Source organism: Canis aureus, chromosome 23 (assembly GCF_053574225.1).
Source record: "Canis aureus isolate CA01 chromosome 23, VMU_Caureus_v.1.0, whole genome shotgun sequence".
Taxonomy (NCBI): domain Eukaryota; kingdom Metazoa; phylum Chordata; class Mammalia; order Carnivora; family Canidae; genus Canis; species Canis aureus.
In genome coordinates this window covers 13809571-13833531 of record NC_135633.1, presented here as the reverse complement: position 1 = coordinate 13833531, position 23961 = coordinate 13809571, and the positions used below count along the sequence as shown (strand labels likewise).

The window sequence follows — 23961 nt, the reverse complement described above, 5'->3', positions numbered from 1 at the left end:
ATGACCCTGAGCTGAAATCAAGAGTCAGATGCCTAACTGACGGAGCCTCCCAGGCACCCCTGGGAAGCTTTCTTTGAGGGAGGCATGTTTATCTGTGTAGGGAAAATAACAAATTATACTTGAATTTACTTAGCATTTAGGAGGCCAAGTACAGGGGGAACAAAGCATTAGGAGAAAGTGGTTAACTGCATCCACAAGCCATCAAAATCATGATGATGATTATGTGGGTCAGTGACTTGGGCTGGCTCAGCTGGAAGGTCTAGACCAGCCTCACCTATATTTCTGGGGCCTCCAAAGGGCTGGCTGGAGCCTCTCTCCATATGGTCTCTCCAGCAGTCTAGCCAGGCTTGCTTACCTGGTGGTGGGAGTGTTCCCAGCAGCCTTTTTCAAGCCCTGTTTGCTCATGTCCCACTGTCCAAATCAAGTCATAGAGCCCAGCTCAGATTCTAGAGGTGGAGATACAGACTCTTGCCCCTTGATGGGAAATGCTGCAAAGCACTTCTGGGCATTTCTAGCATTCGGTCACAGAGGGGCTGATGGTCCCTAAGAAGGACTCTCTAACCATTGTGTAACTCAACCCATCATTTCATACAAGAGCAAAGAAGCCAAGACCAGGCAATCTGACAGCTGTATACTGGAATTCAGCATTCAGTTTGGTCTCCCAATTCCTACTAGCCTAACCAGGCCTTCTCATGCTTCCAGGCTGTAGGATGCGCCCGTGGACAGCCTGGTCGGAATGCACCAAACTGTGTGGCGGCGGGATCCAGGAACGCTACATGACTGTCAAGAAGAGGTTCAAAAGCTCCCAGTTTACCAGCTGCAAGGACAAGAAGGAGATCAGAGCGTGCAATGTTCACCCTTGTTAACAAGGGTGTAAGTTTTCCACGGCTGCACCCTAGATTTGCACAGTCGCCAATGGCTGGAGTGTCTGTTTGCTTGTTGTTTAAGGCAATTTAAACCGTATACCCTAGTTTTCATTTCTGCGGTCTGGTCCGCCCAGTAGTCTTGTGGATGCCGGGGCCATCCTTTCTGTCCACGCTTGGTAGGCACAGGTTGCGCGGGGCTCCCTCGTCCCCTGCTGGCCCTCCTGCAGCACAGAAGCATCTGCCACCCTGTACTAGACAGAAATGTGTCCCTCTGGAGCATCCACCTGGGCCGCCGACAAAAGCCTGGCCCTCCACGCGGAGAGGCAGCTGGGTGTGGGAGGGAGTCCATGCCTCGGTCTCGGGGTACAGCAGGGAGGAGACAGCCCTGCCCAGACGGAGAGCGCAGCTTCCTCTCGTTCTTGCCTTCGGCCTGCTTGCTCTTGTAGGAACCTCTTGTTCGCCCGTGTCCTTCCATTTAGTGGAACTTTAGGTCCCTTGTTTAAGTCTCCTCGTGGGGAAAACACAGCTGGTAGATGTGAAGAGCACTGATGTAGGGCGGCTTTTCTTTCAGAATTCATCTCCCCTAATATTGGTTCCTGCTATCCCAGAGAAAGGAAATGATGGCTGCTTTAATGGAATGTAAGGTTGCCAATTCTTCTACCTGAGGTAAAAGGTACTAAGTCTAGAAAGTATTTTTCCCTAGCTTTTTTTTGGGGGGGAGGGGGGGGCAAAATTCTCCTGGAAAGCCAGCCTTATAAACCTTGTGACATACACCCTTACCAGAACCAGGGCCAAAGCAGCAAAACTGGCCTCTCTAGCAGTCCCAAACCTGCGCTTTTAAAATGTTCTGACACACATCTAGACTTTGAAGTTTTCAAACCAGTTCTACCAAGAAAACATCTTTTAGTTACATAACGTCTGCCCACATCCCACCAGGCCATTCCTTCAACAAAATTACTATGTATACTTCAAAGGGGTTTTTTTGTTTGTTTTAAAAAAAAAAAAATCAAAGTTTTATATGTTGAGAGAAAAAGGGTTTCAGAGACCAAGACAGACAGAAATCGAGGGAGAAAGGAATATTCCAGAATCAGGCTGGGTAGGAAAATCTGGGGGGAAGCCAAACTTTACCTCAGCTTTCCACACCAGGGCTCTGGTCCTCCCATACACACGTAGCCAAGGCCGTGGTTCTCCATCCCCTTCTGAGCACTCATAAAGCCTCAAATTCAGGGATTCTGACTACCAAGAATTCGTGTAAAAGGACATTTTACTGAGCTGAGCACATCAGTTTTTACTCATTGATTTATTGTTAAAACTGTTTCATTTCTGTTGCAGGTTTTCATTATGCTTAATCCAAATATGTATCATGGATGAGATGCATACAATGTTTTGAATACACTACTTTAAGAATTTGCATTAAACACGTCAAGATATTTCCAAACACAACATATATATGGTATAGCCCTGAATCTGTATTTTCTTTAACATCAGAGACTGTTCAATAAAAAACTCATTTGGGTCGGTCTGCTGTGTTTTTAAATTAAGTGTTCAGAAGGTTGAGCCTTTTTCGGTTATTCTCTACCTGAACCATCTTCAGCAAAAGATACTGTTTTTGTTCCCTCACTGGAGAAGGGCCATGATTACCACATCCCTGAGTCTTCTGGAACTTTGAGTTGTTTCCAATATTATTTTTGTAATCCTTACATGAATTGCTATCCTGCCCCACAAAGGAGAATATAAAGAAGTAAGTTTAATTTGGACAAAAAGTCTTGATACAGAATCTGCCCTCTTAGCCAACATAACTCTTGGCCATCTAGAGGCATACTTATTTTCAACCCAAGAAGAATCAAAATTCCTTAAATCAGTGGCTCCTAAATAAGTCTAAGGACAAGCCACCCTAGTGTCTCATGTTCTTATCAGGTCTCTATGGGACACATTTTTAAATCTTAATTTTGGAGACTTAAAACCTGGTCACTGGTTAATGGCCAAGAATGTGTAACGTGTTTCTTACTACTTAAGTGTTACAGTTCTTTTTGCAAGGGGGAATTAATAAGAAGCATCAAATCTCTTTCTTACCAAAGTCTTGGGTTAGGTAGGTTATAGTTCTCTTGGCAACCAAACCTTTGGAAATAAAGACTTTTTACTATGAAAATGAAATATGTTTCAACTTCCAAATGAGATATTAAATAGATCATAAGACACCCAGTAAAAACCACCCATAAAGAGGAGCTATAATTGTTGTACAGATTTTTACCAATGCCAAACCAGCTGTAACCCGATTTACATCCACATTTGAAGATGACAGTAAGTTCAGAGATCTATTCCCCAAGCAGACAAGGGGTCACTCACCTGGCACCTTCCTTGCCACTCCATTAATTGAAGGAAATCTCTTGTAGCAAAAGAGAATAAAGCCTGGGCTTCTTCAGACCCAGAACTGAAAAAATTAAAGACTCTGTGCTGTTTATAATTTAAACTTTGTGTATTAAACATGTCTTAGGCATACTCAAAGTCTATATACTGCTGCTGGGAAGGGAAAGCACATTACACATTCTGATAGGACTACAATTCTCCAGAAACTCAGTCCAGGTCATATCGATGGATAAAATGTTAATACACGATAATTCTCCACATCAAACAATCTCTGTGACCTAACAGTCCACAGGTTTCCGGCAGCAGATTAAAGGAGCTAAATATCATAGGGTACCAGGACTGCATGGGTAGTCCCCTTTCCCCCCAGAGTTAAATATACACTAAAGAAATGGACACTACTGTCCAAATAAGAGTAAACATAAATGTCTAATTCCTAATTACAACGCAGAATCAAGGAAGGCACATTCATTCCACTCTTTATTTGGTGCTGTTAATTCTAATAATACAATGATTGATTTTTATTCTACATATTGCCCCAAAGTGGGGAAAATGAGTGAAATTAATTAGTCCCTTCTGAAAGTGAGGGAGACGCTGCACAACTATAAATAGCAACTGAATGCTAATGAGCATGAAGATAATTCATTTTGAATCCTCTGAAATGTGAGCAAAAGATCTGTACTAAAATGTTAAATTTAAATAATGGCATCCCCACTTTAGATCCCCATTGGTTTGGAAGGTTTTATGCACTCGGTGGGGCGGAGAAGCACGAGTCCTACAACGGCTGAGCACAGGGAACCTGCGTTACCACTGCAGTGGTCCTGAGGGGCCGTGAGAGCGGGGCCCAGGTGTTTCCCCTTCTCCAGCTCAGGCTCTGATCCAAGTGGTCTTACACTAAAGGACTTCCCAGCCCCACCCAGTTTAGCCAATTCTCTCATCTTAAGAGCGAGTGGTGATGGCATGCTGACGGAGGAGTCACCGAATGCCAGTTGATTCACCCCACTGGCCCCCCCACTTCTTCACAAACCAGTAAACGCCCACCTTTGTGTTGAAGCTGGCCTGACTTGCATTTCTGTCACTTCGAACTGAAAATGTCCCGACAAATAAAATACACACGCAATACTTCTAACCCAGCTCTCATCACGCCAAAATGCAATTTCAGATTTTTCACTTAACATTTATAATGTTGAACATAAGATAGCATTCATTAACATTTTCTCACATTGCTCTAAATTCTCATGAAATTCAGAATATGCTCTTAACCACTTCCTGGCTTTAGAAGTGACTGGTAATAGTTTTCGTATTTTAGGATTTCTCATATTTAAGTTAACAGTTCTCATATTTTAACTGCTATGCGTTTGAGCAGTTTTCCTTTACTTCAAATAATTTTAAGTATTAGCAGAAGGCAAACGGGCAAACATCTTATTCAAGACTACTGACTCCTTTTTAACACTTGAGGTTTATAGAAGTAGAGTCTGTACTTCTTTAAAAAAAAAAAAAAAAAAAGGTAGGATCTGTATTTTTAGGAGGCAAGCAGCTACCTACTCTGATCTTCACCTGGAATTCATGAGCCTATCTGGGAAGTCAGAAGGAGCACTTGTGAAAAATACCTGAATCTGCTGCTCCCTTACTCACTACATTAGTGCTACGCAGAGACATGCAGCCTGAGAACATCCACCTACTGTCACCATCCTACAACGAGATACAAAAATTGAAAGCAAGGGTTCAGAAACTTTTACAGTAATTTGACAATGCCACAATAGCCAAGAGTATGATTATTTTTCTAATAGTGGTTTTTTAAATTACATTTAGGAAAAGTATCATTCCACGGCAGTGGAGATGAACAATTTTTCCAACTGGCTGTTCGCCTCAGTCTGAGAAGCTCAACACATGCCACCCTCACTCCCCAGTCAGAAAGGGACGCCAGCCTGCAAACTGGCAGCCTCTGAACCTCCCCAGAGAATCAGTGTCTACAGGGCAATACCTACTTCCAGACCTGTACACCTGCTTATGTGATTAAGCACCATGCCCTGGCTCTCCTTAGTCCTCTAATATCCGACCCTATTCAAGCATGATAATCGCCCAATCATCCTCTGATTTTTCCACAGAATTTCTCAGAATGGTAGTCCACACTTCCTCCACTTCCTTGCCCTCCAATCACACCATCACCCACTGTAATCTGGTTCCCACAACCAAATGGCTGACATAACACTTTCAAAATCATCAGCAATGTCTATGCAATCACTGATGCCTCTTACTCCTCCCCACCACCCCAATCTTTTACAGCACTCATAGCTTCTGACCAACATCCCCTTGGATTCTTTGATAACAATATCCTGGTTCTCTCCAGTTTCCAGCTTCTTCACTGGACTTTCTGCTGCCTTTTAATGTTTTACCCCCAAATGTTCATCTCCCCCAAAAGTTTTACCCTTAGATCTTCTCTCAGATTAACTCTTTCTACTTCAATCTACTCCCACCTCTTCAATCACCAGCTCAAAATAAATAAATTCCAAACCTGCACTTGCAGTCCCCTAGTCTCTTCTTTTGAGCTCCCATCCCCATTCCCAAATGCCTCCTGGATTCACCCTGCATGTCACAATCACCATAGATTTTTCTATCACTAGAGAGCTGTCTGTGTGCCTTTCTCATTCATCAAATGGTTTTTCTGCCCATGCCAGGCAATGTGGGTAAAGCAGTAAACACAGCAGACATGATTCTGCCCTCACAGAGCCTATGACACTCAAGTACAAATCAAACTAGACAAACAAAATCGCCACAGATGTCTATGTGTCAGCAAGTAAACACAGAGCTATGTGGTGTGACAGTGGGCTGGTCTAAGAGGGCTCTCTGAGCAGGTGGCATCTGAATTAAAAGCAAAAGGATGAAATGCCTAGTTGGGAAGAGTCAAGTGAATCAAGGATCTGGGAAACACCGGTATGTAAGAAAGTACAGCAGCCTGAATGTGAGAAGCAAGGAGAGGACAGATCCTGCAGGGGGCTTTCTTTGTGCACTATGGTAAGGAATCTGGATATTAGTCCAAGTGCACTGAGGTGATGACAGATTTTAAGCAGTAGTGTAACATTTAATTTATGACCTAAAAAAGATCCTTTGGCTGTATTTACAGAACAGCTTTGTGGGGGCAAAATGCAAATAAGACTACCTCACGGGTCACTGCAATAACGTGGTGGCAGACAAATTGGAAAGGGACAGATTCCATGACTCCCATAAGCTCTTAAGTGACCAGCCCTCCTCGCACCTGCACCGCTGTCATCCATACTACCACCAGACTAGATCCAGGCACTCCTTGTTTAGAATCCTTGGCAGTTCCCGTCACATACAGAAGGGCCATCCTATTTAAAGCTCTCCACAACCCGAGCCCAGTCTACTTTATCATTATTTTTTCCCATTGCACTTAAAATCCTTTTAGATTAAAGTTCCAATCCCAGAATACTCCCTGCACTCTGCCAACTCTGTGTCTTTGCCCAGGCTTCTCCTCAGCCTTCCTTCCCACCACCTCTCTTCTTGTCTCCTTCCCATGTGAGATCCCACCAATCCATTCAGTTCTGGCTATAGCACCACTTCTAATTAAGAAGCTCCCCCAGATTTTCCAGAAGGAACATATATACCACCTGTAGGACAGACAGCTTTGTGCGTGCTTCTCACTCTGCCTTAACTACAGCCCTGGCATTTGTGTTCTCGCTCATAATCTTCCTCCACTAGATACCAAATAGTTTGTGGGGAGGAAACACCCCACAATTATCCATTTTTCAGAACACCTAATGAAGTCTTGCAGAAAGACATCTGTTCAAATTAAAGTATCTTTTTTCTAAAAAGCTCCTTGACACTTTATATGCAGTTATTGGTTAAACACTCTAAGTGGTCAAGTGATACTGAAAGTAATGACTCTATCATCATCTTCTCCTACTTACCTGCCAGTTATCTGTTTAATGGGGTCATTTATGTACAGGAATGGGAAAAGAAAGAAATTAAAATTAGTGGTGATGAAAAGTCAGAAGAGGAACAAGTAGATCCGGCATATATACAACCTTGTTATAGCAAATTTTTAAAGTCAAATGCTAAAGGGACCAATTTATATGATAAAACTCTGAAGCCCCAAATTTAGAGGAATCATCAATGTAAGATATATATCAACAGAGCATAACACACAACTCTGAAAAACTGTAAATCCCTAAACAAACAATATAGAGAGAAAATTCCTAGGAGAAAAATTCATGACTATCAATTCAGGAAATACTGTTTGAAAGAATTTTCACATATATAAAGAGAAGAGATTCTAAAGTTGGGAATGTAACCTCAAATGCTAAATGTGCTATAGAGCAAGATTGGCAAACCATGGCCCACAGATCAAATCCAATCTGCCATCTGTTTTTGTACAGAATAGTTTTTATAATTTTAAATGAATTTTTAAAAAATTCAAAAGATTAATATTTCATGACATGAAAATGATATGAAATCAAATTTCAGTGTCCCCACATAAAGTTATATTGGAACACAGCCACATTCATTCATTTATACCTTGGTTATGACTGCTTTGACACTACAATGGCAGAGCTGAGTAGCTGGGACAGAAACCATATAACCCACAAAACCCAAGATGATGTTCTATTTACCAGATGGTCCTTTACAATAAAAAGTTTACAATCGCTCAGCTATAGAGGAAAAAAGTGGTCACTAAAACAAGGGCTATTCCTGCCACAAGACTGGCCGTTCTTTGTTAAAAAAAAAAAAAAAAAGATTTCAAGTCATAAAGATTAAGAAGGCTACAAGGTACCTCTGATTTTATGATAGATATTAAATGGGAGAGACTGAGGCTTCCAATAAAAGAGTAGCAGGAATCAGATTTACCCTCCTATCCTAGACAATCATAAAACTGGAGTTAATATGTGAAACACCTATTTTTAGCCGTTATACACCAGAAAGCATAGGATTACCATCCCTGATGGAAGAGAAACAGAAATGTGAGCCTGAAGAGTGCTCTTTCTGCCTGGAGGCATGTTCCAGATGATAGAGTGGATGGGGGATTCCAAGCAGGGCATAAATGTTTCTTCCCCTAAACTGAAAAGAAAGACAATGGAGATCCACCCCAGACACTGGAAGTTTGAGGCACCTAAAAGCTTCAGGACAAAGTTCTGGAGGAGAGAGAGCTACACAGAAAAAAAGAACTCCAAAAATATGCATACATGCATAGGGTCACCAAGTCTTTGACAGATATTAAGATATGCACATATAGGATGAAACTCAGAGGCTAGGCAAAGAACCACCCAGAAGCTATGGATAGAACAGTTCCCCAGAGCTCACATGAGCTAGGAATGGTTTGGTTCCCATTAGCCAAATTGGAGAGTCCTCACTGATTACGTGGCATTCAATAGAGACACTAAAGGGCCACAACTTAGTAGTAGAGCTAAACCACCCTGGGGTGGGGGAGATATATGAGACTGTGTAAAGTTTAAAAGCAAGCCTTGAAAGGGTTAAACTGAACTACAAGTAAATTAATTACCAGAAAAAAACCCAAAAACCTTTAAGTGAAGATAAGACCTAGGCACTCAAAAACATAAAATACACAATGTCCAGCATCCAATCAAAACTTACTAGACATGCAAAAAAAGGGGATGGTACAGATTGTGACCCATAACTAGAGAAAAATCAGTCAAGAGAAACAGATTCAAAAATTATAGAGATAATGGGTTCAGCAGACAAGGACTTTAAAACAGCCCTTATGACCATGTTCAAATAAATATTCAAAGCAGCCTTTCTCAATTCTCCCAAGGAGAGTACACAGTTAGAACCACTCTAGATGCACTGAAGAGAAATCACAGATAGATAAGACATTAGACTCAATTCCCTAGGAATGCAGTTGAGAGGGGCTGATAAGAGAAATACATGAGCACGGTGAAAGAGATGGAAGATGTAAAAGAACAACCAAAGAGAACCACTTCAGAAGAAAAAAGAAAATACAGGGTCTGAAATGAAAAAATCATTAAATGTGATGAACAGCAAATGAAACAACCGGAGAAGAAAAAGGGGACTTGAAGATGTAGTGATAAAAGTATCCAAAGTGAAGCACAGAGAGGAAAGAAAAGTAAACTGACTTAACGAAATTTAACCTTCAAATTGCTTTGCTATAAATCATCTCTTCAGAATAAAATTAAAGGTTTCCCATTAAATCTGCCTATTTATGTGGACAGTCTCTCGTTATCTGAAGCTACCTATGATAAATAAAAAATGTTCCCAGCTGAAAGTCCTAACAAGGATATGTGATAGCACTATAAGCATCAAAACTCACAGGATAAACATGGTACTTTCCTGGGCAGTAATTTTAATTAGCATTCAAATACACGTGTGTGCTTTGTTTGAGCTATTTTAGGCTTCATCTTCAGAGGGGTATATGTGTATGAATTCACCCTCCTCTCTCCTTGAGAGATGGGGTTTCTGTCAGGGGCACCTCATCGAAAAAGTTTAAGAAACACCAACTTAAGAAAATATTCAGGAAATCCCTAAGAATACCAAGCCATTTCACTTCAAGTTCAATTGCCAAATAACCAATATTGATTTTTAGATTCAAACCCTAAGGCACTGTTGAGAAAAGGCACAGAACTAGCTACTAAAATAAGTTTCTTCCAACACTCATTCCTTCAAGAAACCACCAAAATAACAAGTCATCAAACCTTATCTTGTGATAACAGATCAATTTTAATTCTAGCACCTGAAGCTATACAAGGGTACGCTTTATCAATTTCATGGGACTGTTGTACACATTCAATAAAGTGACAACTGTGCAATACCACTTAGTATCTCACAATCAGGAACATACTTTTGAATTGTTTAAACACAATCCACAGAATTAAAAACAAAATCAGAAGCCATCCACAGTTATACTAATTGTCAATTAAAAGGTTTACAACTTACTACTTGATATAACAGTCAATACCTAGTACAGGATACCAAAAGTGACTTCAGATTCTCATCCGGTTGTAATCTACGGAGAAGGTTTCTCAAGCAGGTGTGTGACTGGCCAGAGGTGGCGCCACCAGGACCAGGACCAGTACGGCAAGTAAGTTCTACCACAGTTTCTGTAGTTTTCACTGTTTTTTTCTCTTTGTCAGTTAAAAGTGAACAGTGAGAATTAAATACTTATCTTTACATATACACAAGGTATGCTGTGAAAGCATATTTGCTTACAAACATATAAAAATACTTGTTAACTAGTTTGATAAGAAAATAATGTATAAAAGTATATAGCAAAAACATTAATCATCTCTGACCTGGAAAGATCAATTCCATATTTTATATTACAAACAAAAACAGTTTTAGTTTCTTTGAATCCCTTATCCAGAAATACTTGAAAAGGAAGACAGAAATTATTTTTTACTCTCAACATGGCTGTGAAAAGAGTTAACTTAAAAAAACCAAGAACACTGAAATGCCTAAGTCCAGAATAAGTCCAAATATTTGGCCACACAGAACATTATCATCATCTTTAGGATTGGAGCACTTAATAAAGGCTTCATATGCAGTTTTATTCTACAAATACAATAGGCATTTTGGTATTTTGGCCACTGGAAAACAAAGGCTGTACATCAGTAAAGGTCGAGATGTCTCACTTTTGCAGATTCAATTCAGTGTATTTGTTAACTGAAGCTGACATCAAAATTTTTAGAGATAGGCAAAAATTCACATTTTAAAAAAACTCCTCACATTTCTATTTAGAGTAACAATAGGCAATAGGATTCCAGAAGTTAAAAGTTATTTCACAACCTATGACTTCGGCTTGGCAAACAGCTTACGTTCCAAAATGGATTCATCCCTATTAAAATGTAAGCCCTTAAAAAAGAATGTGTCTGTGTATGTAGATCAATTATTTTTAAGGAATCAGATAATCTTTGAAGCAGCCTTAGTGTTTCCTTTAAATCTGTCTTGAAATGACCATAGGATTAGCTTCACAGAAAGGATTAGCCAGCTTCTTGGTCTAAGGCTACCACGGTGATCATTTGTCTAAGGCTAGAAAAGGTACCAACGTGATGTGATGTAAACCATAAGGAGAAAAGGAGAAGATGAGGGCTTTTCCTGGCAGTTGGTAGCTAAAATTCAAGGGATTCTTAGAAAATGACACAATGGCAGCCTTTCTTGTCTTTTTCTTTCCGTGTTGGTTCTGGTGAAGGAGGACATTCCTGCTCTTGAAATTTCCTGTAAGACAGAAAAATCTACATATAATTGTCTTGCTGGGGTAATATTACAAGTATATTATTTTTGGACAGCCCAGTTTATGGGCATTGGCTTCTCAATGTTGAATTTCAACTAGGGAATCAAAGCAAATCTTCCCAGGGGAAAAAAAGGCACAAATGGTTCAAAAACCAGCATAAGCAGAGCCGAGTTTCACTGATACCCAAGTCTTGAATCAGACTGAGATCCTGAACTCAAGGACCTCTAAGTTGCCTTCCCAATTTAAAATTCCACGACTACAAGGTATATACTAAGAATAAGCATCATTGCTAGAGGACAATATAAAAATATGAGGTACACAGTTCCTATGCCTGTTCTGCCATTTACTACCTAAAGTCAGCATTAGACAAGTCAGCTGGCCTCTCTGGAACCTCAGTTTTTTAGAAGGGAATAATAAAACTCTACTTTTCATAGATGCTCTGAGGACTTAAGATCTTGTTGTGTTTAAAGCCTATCTGCCTGGAATAAAAAAGCCTCCTCTCGAGGCACCTGGCTGACTCAGTGGGTAGAGCATGCGACTCTTGATCTCAGTCGTACTACAAGCCCCACACTGGGCGTGGAGCCTACTTAAAATAAACATAAAATTAGAATTAAACACTTTTTTTTAAAAGCTTCATCTACCCACTTCTCACTCCAGATTGATTGATGTATATGGATATAGATTCTGAGGATCCAAACCAAGGACAAAATTTTTCAAAAGGCAGTAAAAGTTATTTTAAGAAGGTACTGATTTGTGTGCACACGCACGCATGTTAACATATAACAAAATTTAACATCTTAACCATTTTAAGCATACAGTTCAGTAGTATTAAATATATTCGCAATGTGGTACAACCATCCACCTCCAGAACTCTTTTCATCTTGTAAAACTGAAACTCTGTATTCATTTAAAAATGGAACTCAGTACTTTTAACAAACTACTAAGAAATAAAAAAACTATAATCCTTACTTTTCTTTCCCCACAAGAGAATGCCCAGGCAAGGGGCTAAAAAAGCACAGGAAGCCCATAGCTCAGATGTTGATTCGTCTTAGATACATAATTAACACCAGCCCTATCCACATACCTGTCAGACAGAGAGACTAGCAGATCTAGAAAAGCCCAGGGTCAAGTAGAGGCCAAGCCACCAAGACTAAAAATAATCAAATCAAACCCCTCCCACTATATAAAGCAACTCAATCTTTCTCACACAGAAACTAACTCCAGGTAACCTCACCCATCACCTCAAGCTTCCTGGAACCATTAACACTTTCTGAACCGCCAGGGCCTTCTAGACCAACAAGCAGAAAAACCCTTTGTTATCTGAGCTATCATACTTCACCCCTTGAATGGGAGGTCCAACTCTCTACTACCTCAGCCTGCGAGGAGATGGGTAAGAAGCGAAGCTGAAGAGCACAGGCTGTAGAATCAGAGATATGATTTGAGTCCCACACCTTTGGGCCATTTAAAGCCAAAACTCTGAGCAAGTTAACTCACCTTTGCGTACCTTCTTTCTTATCCAAAAGTGGAGATAAATGATAGTATTTAGCTTTTGGACTGTGGTGAGAATTCAATGTAATATGGCATGTGAAGTACTAGGTACAGTATCTGGCAGAAATTTCCATTCATATGTTAGCTACTGCCATCCCTATCTTCATGCCACTTGACATCTTTGAAAGCAGGATAGTTTCTTCTCAAAATCCCTATGTGTACTTTTTACTTCAATATAATTAAATTCAGCTTTATACGTAGGAAGTACGTAGTATACAGTGTGTCTTAATTAAAAATTTTAATACACATCATGGGCATTAACTCCTAGCACAGAAGCACTTCTACATATAGTCTCCTCTCTTATTAAAAATATTCAATGGTAATTTCTTTCTCAGCTAACAGTTTTAAAAAGCATAGTGTGACTACCTGTCAAATTCAATAAATTAGAACAAACTTCTTTTCATTTTGCGAAAGACTTTATTTGAGAGAGAGAGAGAGAGAGAGAGAGAGAGAGAGAGCGCGCGCATGCAGAGAGGGAGAAGCAGACACCCTGCTGCTGGGCAGGGAGCCAGACCCAGGGCTCAATCCCAGGACCCTGAGATCATGACCTGAGCTGAAGGCAGAAGCTTAACCAACTGAGCCACCAAGCACCCCAAAACAAATTGCTAAGATCTGTTTCACTTACCTTATAACCCGGACAAGTTCGTGGAAAGCTTGATCTACATTCATCCTAATCTTGGCTGACGCCTCCATGTATGTTACCTTAAGTTGTCGTGCTAACTGCTGTCCTTCTTCCTGCGTTACCTGAAATTCCAAGAGTTGTATTTGAGGTACAGAATTAAAAATCAGGTCTGCTCCATCTAATCCTTGGCCATAGACTGTGCTGCTAATCCAGCCACGGGCCAAGCTGCTTTGTCATAAAATGAACTGAGACTTACAAGCTCAATCCATACCGAAGCCCAGCTCCGCAGAACAACTCAGAATATATTTGTGACAAAAATATTACCATGCAACACAATTTCAGTCTGGTGAGTACTCAAAAAGTAGCAAATACAACAGTGATAAATTCTGGGAAGGAAAAGTACAAGGTGTTAGTAGACTCTATAACCCTGTTGGACAGATCAGGGAAAGCTCCCCTGAGGAATGACACTTAAAGTAAGAACTAAATAAAGAGTATGGAATTATGTGGGGGTAGGGTAAGAAAGTATCCCTGACAAAAGAAATGGCATGTGTGAGAGCCACTTTCCAAGTTCCAGGAACTAAAAGCTTAAATACAACCAGCCTAGAGAGAAAACAACAAAGAGGTGAGGACAGAGAGGACAGAAGCCTCCAGAGGCCATGGGTCTTCCTCATCTCTGCATTCCCCAATCCCTGGTACAGAGGAGACTCACAATAAATACATGAGAAAAATGAGTAATGATTACGATCACAATGCCTTCCTTATACTAGCAGGTAAAGCGCGGCCGAGGTAACAACCTACCATAGTAGGACAGGATAAGAAACATAAGATGAATGTAATGTCCCATACGTTTTCAGTATAAAAGGCTGAAGTCATGACATTTACCTAAAACTGCTAAACTACATCACATTTATATAGCGTGGCTGAAAACTATTTTTCTAAAAAAAAAAAAAAAAAAAAAAGACTTTTATTGCTGTCATTACCACAAAAGTAAACACTTGCAGAGAAGTCAGAAACTGCAGATTGGAAGAGGGGTGTACATTTAAATGTGGTCTCCCGTAGAGAACCACATTCTTCTGGTCTTTTTCTCAGTGATGTAACCTTTTCCTCTACAAAAATAGGATCAAGATTTTTCTGTATTTATGTTATACCCTGGGAATATGTTAAACTCACTGATCTGGGTGTTCTTTTGTAAATTCCATAGGCCTTCCTACACTATCATGTCATTTGCTACTAAAGACTGTTTTGTTGCTTCCTTTCTGATGCCTCTCATTTCTTTTTCAGGCCGGACCTCACAGCCTAGCACATTCAGGGCCGTGCCAGCAGCATATAGTCCTTCACCATGAAGCACACTGTTAGTTGCAGGGTTTCACTGCAGATGCCCTTTATCATGTTAACAAAGTTCCTGCTAGTCCATCTGTAAAGTTTTCAACAGTATGTTAAATTTTCTCAAATCCTTTTTTTCTTCATCTACTGAGATTGTGATTTTCCCACATTAGTCTGTTAATAACGGTGAACTCTGTTGATTCATTTTTGCCTGTTAAATCAACACTGCATTTCTGGAATAAACCCCACTTGAGTAACAATGCACTGTCCTTCTCTTTGGTGTACTGTTAAATTCTTTTTTTTTTTTTTTTTTTTTTTTGTACTGTTAAATTCTATTTGTTCAAGTTTTAAGAATTTTTACATCTGTGTTCACAAGAACTACTCAACTATAGTATTTTTATATATCTGTCTGGCTTTGGTATCTGAGTAATGTTGGGTTCATATAAGGAGTTGGAAAGAGTCCTCTCGTCTTCAATTTTCTGGAATACTTTCAGCACAATCAGTTTGGTATAATTCGCCAACAAATCCACCTGGACCTGGGATTTTTCTTTGAGGGAAGATTTTTACAACCAGTTGAATTTTACAGATACAGCACTATTCGGGTTGTCTATTTATTTCTTGAGTTTTGGTAGTTTGTGAGTCTTTTAAGACATATGTCTATTTCATCTAACTTGCTCAATTTATTGGTATAAAGTTTCTTTATAGTATAGTATTTTGTTATACGGTATTTATTATCTTTTCAATATCTGTAAGATCTGGAGTGATGGTATCTCTTCCATTACTAATATTGTTGATTTGTGTCTTTGCTCTTTTTTACCGGGTCATTATGGCTAGATTTGTCACTTTGATCTTCTGAAAAACAGATTTTTCTATGGATTTTATATTTTCAATTTTGTTGATTTCCATTATTATTTCCCTCCTTCCAATTACTATGGCTTTAATTTGCTTTTTTTTCTTCTAGTTTCTTAAGGTAGAAGCCAGTCTTTAAAAATTTAGGTTTTTTTCCTAATATAACCATTAGTACGATAAATTTCTCTGTATTTTCTTCCTTAGTAGCATCCCAAAATTTGATATGTTGTACTTTAATTATAATTCAGTTCATAATACTTTTTAATTTCCTTTTTGATCATTTCTTTGTGCCAAAGGTTAGTTAGAAGTCTGTTGGTTTCCCCATATTTAGAGGTTTCCTAGATAGGTTTCTGTTACTGATTTCCACATTAATTTCACCATGGTCAAGGAACACACTTGGCCTGACTAGAGTCCTTTTAAATTTACTGGGACTTGTTTTCATTTCAAAATAATATGTTTTCTGCTGTTGTTGGGTGGAGCATTCAAATGTCAGAATAAGCTGTTCAATGTTATTCAAGCCACCTATATTCCTGATTTTCTTTCTACTTAACTATTGAGAGTGGTGTTAAAAACTCTGACTCTAGGGACACCTGGGTGGCTTAGCAGTTAACTGGGCCTCTCATGGATAAATAAACAAAAATCTTAAAAAAAAAAAAAAAAAATTTGGGCAGCCCCGGTGGCACAGTGGTTTAGCACCGCCTGCAGCCCAGGGTGTGATCCTGGGGGTCCAGGATTGAGTCCCACGTCAGGCTCCCTGCATGGAGCCTGCTTCTCCCTCTGCCTGTGTCTCTCCCTCTCTCTCTATCGCTCATGAATAAATAAATAAATTTTAAAAAAAACTCTCTAAGTATGAATATGTCAATTACTTGTTGCAGTTCTTTCAATTTCTGCCTTAAGAATTTTGAAGATGTTATCTAGTATATGAATATTTTAAGACTGTTCTGTTCTCTAAATGAATTTCTTTTTCATTATGAAACAATCCTCTTTATTTCTGGTCATCTTCTTTGCTCTGAAATGAACTTAGTCTGATATTTATGTTGCCACTTCAATCTGCTTTCCATCAAGATCAGCATGGTATATCTTACCCCATCCTTTCCTTTCACTGTCGATCTATTTGTGTCTCTACAAGAAAGTAGATTTCTTGTAGGGTCTCACTTTTTTATACAATTTGACGATGTCTGCCTTTTATTTGAGGTCCTCACACTATTTTCCGCTACTGTGATTACTGATGTCATGGAGTCATCTAGAACTTTGTTTTCTGTCCCTCCCATTTGTTCTTTGATCTACTTATCCTTTTTCTGCCTTCTTTTGGGTTAACTGTATTGCTCTTATCATTCCATTTTCTCTCCTTTGTTGGCTAATGAACTATGTGTTATGTTGTTTTAATGACTGTTTTTTTTTTTTTTAAGATTTTCTTTATTTATTCATGAGAGACACAGAGAGAGAGAGAGGCAGAGACACAGGCAGAGGGAGAAGCAGGCTCCATGCAGGGAGCCCGATATGGGACTTGATCCTAGGTCTCCAGGACCACACCCTGGGACAAAGGCAGAAGCTCAACCACTGAGCCACCCAGGCGCCCTAGTGACTGCTTTAGAGTTTATAATACACATATTTCACTAACCACAGTCTCATTTAATGCTACTACACCAATGCACGTATCATGTACGAACCTTGTTACAATAGTACGTTTCTCCCTTCCACGTTTTATTGTTAGTACCTTTTGACTTCATAATAGACTATTATTTTTGCTTTAAACATCCAATTATATTTTAAAGAGATTTAAATAACAACAAAAGTAATTTATATTTGCCCACACAATTATCATTTCTGGTGCCCTTCATTTTTTGGTATAAATCCAGATTGCCATTTGGTATAATTTTCCTCCTTTTCACATTTCTTGTAACGTAGGTCGGCTGGTAACGACTCCTCTCATCTTTTGCACATCCAGGCAAAGTATTTCACCTTCATTTTTGAAATAAATTTTTAGTGGGCATTTTTTGTAAAGATTTTATTTATTCATGAGAGACACACACAGAGAGAGAGGCAGAGACACAGGCAGAGGGAGAAGCAGGCTCCATGCAGGGAGCCCGATGTGGGACTCGATCCCAGGACCTCAGGATCAGGCCCTGGCCTAAAGATGGCGCTAAACCGCTGAGCCACCAGGCTGCCCTTTAGTGGGCATTTAATTCTAGACAAGACTCTTCTTTCAAAACTTGAAAGATGTCCTACCACTGTCTTCTCCCTTGTATCATTGCCCATGAAAAACCACCATGACTGCTGCCATCTTTAACTCTGTTCCTCTGTGCATAATACAGTTTTCTTTCAGATTTTCTCTTTATCACTGGTTTTAAACAATTTCATTAAAACGCGTCATGTAATTTTCTTTGTATTTCTTATGCTCAAGGTTTGTTGAGTTTCTTAGATGTGTGCATTTTACAGTTTTTCCTCCAGTTTAGAAGCTTTTCAGCTGTTACTTCTGGCTGTTAATCCCAGCCAAGGTATTTTTCATCTCAGACATTGCAGTTTTAATTTCTCTAAGTTTGATTTTGATCTTTCTCCATCTTCCTTGTCTCAACCTATCATATTCAATTTTCTCTAGCTTCTTGAACATATGGAATATAGTCATAAGAACTTTTTGAAGTATCTGTTCACTAATTCTATCATCTGTGTTGTTTCTGGGTCTGTTTCTATTCCTTGTTTTTTCTCCTTGTTATGAGTCATATTTTCCTGCTTCTCGCTTGGTATTTATTGAGTGGATGTTGGGTACTGGACTTTTACCTATTGGGTTCTAGATAGTTTATATGCCTATAAACTTTCTTGAGCTTGCCCCTCAGATGTAGCTTTTTGGAAAGTGTGATCCTTTTTGTTACGTAGTACCAGAACAGGATTCATCTAGGACTCATTTTGCTCTACCACTGGAACAAAACCCGTATGAGTACATTACCCAATACCCCAAGGACTATGAGGTTTTTCACTCTAGCTAACTAGAATAGGAATTATTCCTGGCCCTATTTGAGCTCAAGGTATTGTTCCCTTTAGTCTTTTAAGGTAGTTTGCTCTCTCAATTTAACATTCCATTTCCAAAATTCAGCATCCTCAAGGCAGTATCATTAGATTATTACATTAACACATATATCTAATATAATTACTTCATAATAGTTGATAACCTCGTTGTGCTCCAAAAGGGCAGTAGTTAGGTTCTCCACAGCACTGGTATATCCAAGTTTCTATAAATTTTAAAACTTTCCTGCCTCTCTTCAAAATAGTTTATGTACCATAAGGCCTATGGTTTTGAAATATAATATCAATCAAATCAAGCAAGCAATTAACAAGTAAGAAAGCCAAGAAAGAAAAGAAAGCTTCACAAAAGTGAATTTTAAAAAGAAAATTCCTATTTTAAATTGACATGGGAAATTCCTTCCCACAAAAATACCCCCATGTTATAACAAACTCTGTTCCTTCTTCCTGGGATGCCACCCCTTCTCTCCCAACTCTATACTCTTTATTTGTTCCTTGGTAATACTTCAAGACTCAAGCAATCAACAACTTGCCCTTTAGTGTCAATGTGGTTTTGGAACAGTGCCCCAGAGGTCCCATCATGCCCTAGAGTGGCCAGTAACAAAACCCTGAACACAATACACTCCAGTTCTTGGGTTTGCTTTCCTATTCTCCCAACATCATATCCCTCGTAGCTAGGGGGTAAGGGATATTTGTCTTGTACGCCCAGAGCTCAGAAGAATGCAAGGTCATTAACTAAAGACATATGTTGAGTAGGACCAATCAAACAAGTAAATGAAAACATACAGGAAAAAAATAAAAATTAATATTTGAGACAAGTCAATCAAGAATTACTATGGTAATATAACTTTTTTTTTTTTGCTAATATAACTTTTATTGGGAAAGGAAAATATATGCCCTTAAGAATTCTATTTGTCTTTCTGCTCAACTATTCTTCAAAAAGTACCTTCCCCAATCCCTCTGCATAATGTAATTCAACTGGAGAGGAATGGCAAATGACCTATCTTTATACATAGTAAGTAAAATTAATTAATGGCCTAGATGATAAAACAATCCCCACTGTTAAGACTATTTATGTGCTTCATTTATTTATTTTTAAAGCATGGTCTCATATCACTATCTTCCAAGAATCAAGGTCAGCACAGTTTGTACACAGATTTCTGTTCAAGAAATCTCTATTCACATATAAAGCTGCTTCTGGGCTCACTGATGTAATATTATTTTAACTAAGAAATAGAAATAGCATTGCTACCACCAAACCAAACAAAAATACACAAAAATAATATCACATAGAACAAAGCCAAAGCTTTCTGAAGCCAGAAATCAAAGAAGATTGAAAGCTACACAAATAAGGATATCTTAGAGGTTCCCTAACCCAGAGAATTTCATAAAGATCCCAAATAATGCTAAACACCGTATCTCCTGGATATTTTAACTTGATAGGTCAACACTACCCAAAATGTTTCATTTGAAACAACAAAGATAAATTCAATAGAACAAATTCACAGATCTACATTTAGGAACCTCCAGCAAGTCTCACTTCCAAGACACAAATGAGTATTAGCAGATATCCACAATAATGAACTTATCTGTATTTGCATTTCCCAATAGAGAAGAGTAAAATAAATATGATAAGAGTAATTTTATTAAACAAACTGGGTTTAAGAGGAATAGACTAGAATATTTACAATATTCACTTAGGGATGTGTCTAGTTATGAATAACCTAAGTTTATAGAAGCAAAAGTTATTTTTGTTTTTTTTTCCCAAAAATATCTACTGTATAGAAAGAATCATCAAATACCACATCTTGATTCATTGATGCCTTGAATCATTCATTCAGCAAATATTTATTGAGTGCATATCTTTGTTCTATGTGCTAAGGACAAAGCATGAACAAAACTACCTGGTCAAAACTGAGAAGCCTCATGCTACTTACACTCAGTGGTTCACAAATCTTTTTCATGCAGACAAGGCACAAACAGGTAAGGCAAGAAGAGGACCTTTAATCTACCACTGGGGGTAGAGGTGATGTCTTTTTCCTAAAAGGCTACAGGGACACACTGTGGCCATGGTGCTAAGAGACGGAGTCAGGATTAGCATTTGGGTATTACTCTAAGTGTAATGGGTTCCTAACTCAAATTGACAGTAGCCACTAGCACCTAATAAGGGAGAAAGGAGAAGGAGAGGCTAAGGTAAGCCGGAGGAGGAAAGAGAGGATAAAAACAAAACAGCTATTAGAAATGACAAATACCCACCATTTGCTTCAACGTGGATGGAACTGGAGGGTATTATGCTGAGTGAAGTAAGTCAGTCGGAGAAGGACAAACATTATATGTTCTCATTCATTTGGGGAATATAAATAATAGTGAAAGGGAATATAAGGGAATGGAGAAGAAATGTGTGGGAAATATCAGAAAGGGAGACAGAACGTAAAGACTGCTAACTCTGGGAAACGAACTAGGGGTGGTAGAAGGGGAGGAGGGCGGGGGGTGGGAGTGAATGGGTGACGGGCACTGGGTGTTATTCTGTATGTTAGTAAATTGAACACCAATAAAAAATAAATTAAAAAAAAAAAAAAAAAAGAACAGTCTGTTTCTAGAGAGAGCTGAGTCAAGGATAAGGAACTTGAAATCAGAGATATCATGAAGTCCACAATCCAAGCCCAAATACTGCTATATTAAATTTCAGAATCAGTGTGCTATCATATTTACCTTTAACATTTTAGCAAGCACAAACAAGTCATTTGGCTATATTTTCTTCCTTCATCTTTGACATCATGAACAAAATGATCAATGTGTCTCTAAGGGACTAGGAGCGTGGTAACTCTAGCCATTCAAATTCTTTTTAATGTAAACTTCAGTGACTTTGTTCTTTCTACTGCTCTACCATTAGTGTCTAGAAAAAGGGTTCAATAAATATTGCATGGGTGGATGGGTAGAAGCAGCAAATCCAGAGATACAGAAGCCAAAAGAAAGTAAGCAAAATCTCTTCCGGCCAATCTCCCTTCCCAGAAGGGTTTAGGAATCTCAGCAACTGGGCAGCCTGGGTGGCTCAGTGGTTTAGCACCGTTTTTTGCCCAGGTTGTGATCCTGGAGACCAGGGACTAAGTCCTACATCAGACTTCCTGCATGGAGCCTGCTTCTCTCTCTGCCTGTGTCTCTGTGTCTGTCTGTCTGTCTCTCTCTCTCTTTCATGAATAAATAAAATCTTTAAAAAAAAAAAAAAAAAGGAAGGAAGAAAGAAAGAAAGAAATCTCAGGAACTAGTAGGAGGAATGCCCAGGACTGACCCACAAATTCAAAGAACATGGAGAACTGGCATTTGCTATATAAGAAAAAACTGGCTAGAAAATAGAAAAAGTCCCAAGGATCATGTCTATAACAAAGGCAGAAAAGAATGAACTGGGTCAATAACTAAGAGCAAGCCCGACTGGTTACTGAATAAGAACCCTTTCGGGATGCTGACCAAAAAAGTAAGCATTTCTAAACATGAGGAAGAAATTTTTATGGGATCCCTGTAGCCTGTCCAGGCTGTCAGCAAAGCAAGGCAAGGTGCCAAGACATTCTAGACAACACCTGTAATTTTGAAGAGACTTTACAAAGGTGAAACCCCTTTACTACACCTCAATTTCAAACGCACTGTGCATAGCCCTCAAGGCTGGGAGGTAAAAGAAAGGTGGTCTCTGTACACCCAGCGCCTTAGAAGAGAATTTACCTGAGCCCTAAGACACCTGAGAGAGAGAAGGAAATATTAGCAAAAGGAGGAGGGAGAAGGCAGAGGTTACGGTGTCCCAGAGCTAAGTAAACAAAGTGTTTCAAAAAATGGGAGTACAAACAACTGTGTCAAATGTTACTGACATCTGCGTAAATGGTGACCTTGACTCGGGTGCTGCATGCCTGAGGTCAGGCCAAGCAAGAATGGCAGGAAAGAGAGGAGAGAACAAATGTAGATAACACTTTTAAGGAGTTCTGCTTGACAGAAGAAGCAGAAAGGTACAGGAGAAAAATGTGAGATTAAGAACAAGCCTTTGCCATAGTTACGTTTTGTTTTAAAGATGAGAGCCACTGCAGCATCGCACATGCTGGTGGGAACGATCACACGGCAGAGAAATGCAACAACTGCGACGGGACCGTTGCTGGGGTGAGGCCTGTGAGCTGGTGAGAAGGAATGGGACCCAGCGCCCACCAGAGAGGATGGGCATAGAGAGGTGAACAGTTTATCCACCGAAGTGGGGGAAGGCACAATTGATGGGGTACATGTGTACTTGGGTTAGTACATGTGGAGGTGGAACATGCAGAAATGTCTCAGTGAAGTAGGAAAATATTACTCATCATTAGCTGAGAATGAGGAAGGGGAAGAAAGTGTTGTAAATTTAAGAACGAGAAAGTGAGTAATAATCATGCAAACAAGCAGAAAATGATTGGACAAGGGAAAGGTGGTAGGATTTGCAGCCAGTCAGCACTCAAGGCTCCCACAAGTGCAGCAGTCATGCCTGAGTGTGTGTACGAAGGAACCTAGAACAGAGGCAATGAAGCATGAGCAGGAATCCAGTTTTTCTCGGTGCCTATCCTTCAGAGAGCAGAATCCACAGGAACAAGTGAAAACTAAGCAGTCAGATCTCAGCCACCTGCTCTTCTCTCTCGAATATACACACATCTGAGCTTTCAGCATATACATTTTTATCTTGTATATGGTTTAAAGCAGAGAAACGAATACAGAAGAACTTACTCCAGGCTAACTGCATATCTTTAGGGTGACGGAAATATGAAACTTATCATTCCCTACACTGTTCCTCTCATCACCTTGTTTTTTATTTTACTCTGAGAATCTTTACTCTTAAAAAGGAAAAGAACTTAGATGAAAAATTTTATAAGCCCATGGTGTGAAACCAAGTTGAAGTGCCACAATATGTTGTTGACTATCTGCAGACAGATGGAAACCGTACCACAAATACTGGCAGCCTCCAGTAGAGAGATGACTTACAAATAACTCCTATAGACCCTCTGCCCCAGGCCCATCACGGCAGGCCCTGTTTGTTCTGGTGAACGTAGGCTTCCCCACTCTCCCTGACCTGCCACCACTCCGACTCACCCCAGTCCTCCCACCTATTCTGTTACTGGAGCTGTGTACAAGCATGAAGAGGTTTGAGA

At 39.5% G+C, this 23961-nt stretch overlaps 2 protein-coding genes across 8 annotated transcripts in view; one reads left to right on the top strand and one right to left on the bottom strand.

Moving 5' to 3' along the window:
* SPON1 (spondin 1) overlaps nt 1-2386 on the top strand; it is a 251520-nt gene extending 249134 nt beyond the window's left edge. The window contains exons 16-17 of one of the 2 annotated variants that reach the window (XR_013361993.1): nt 703-1539; nt 2199-2386. Coding sequence is in view for 1 of the 2 variants with exons in the window: in XM_077866396.1 (XP_077722522.1) it covers nt 703-866 (164 nt within the window). In the remaining variant the exon portion in view is untranslated. Of the gene's footprint in view, nt 1-702 lie in introns of both variants that reach the window. The other variant, XM_077866396.1, reaches the window with a different exon arrangement.
* RRAS2 (RAS related 2) overlaps nt 1582-23961 on the bottom strand; it is an 89201-nt gene continuing 66821 nt past the window's right edge. For all 6 annotated transcript variants that reach the window (XM_077866401.1, XM_077866397.1, XM_077866398.1 and 3 more), the window contains exons 5-6: nt 13625-13743; nt 1582-11435 (exon numbers count right to left, since the gene is read on the bottom strand). In XM_077866401.1, the coding sequence (XP_077722527.1) occupies nt 11348-11435; nt 13625-13743 (207 nt within the window). In that variant the 3' untranslated portion in view covers nt 1582-11347. The remainder of the gene's footprint in view (nt 11436-13624; nt 13744-23961) is intronic.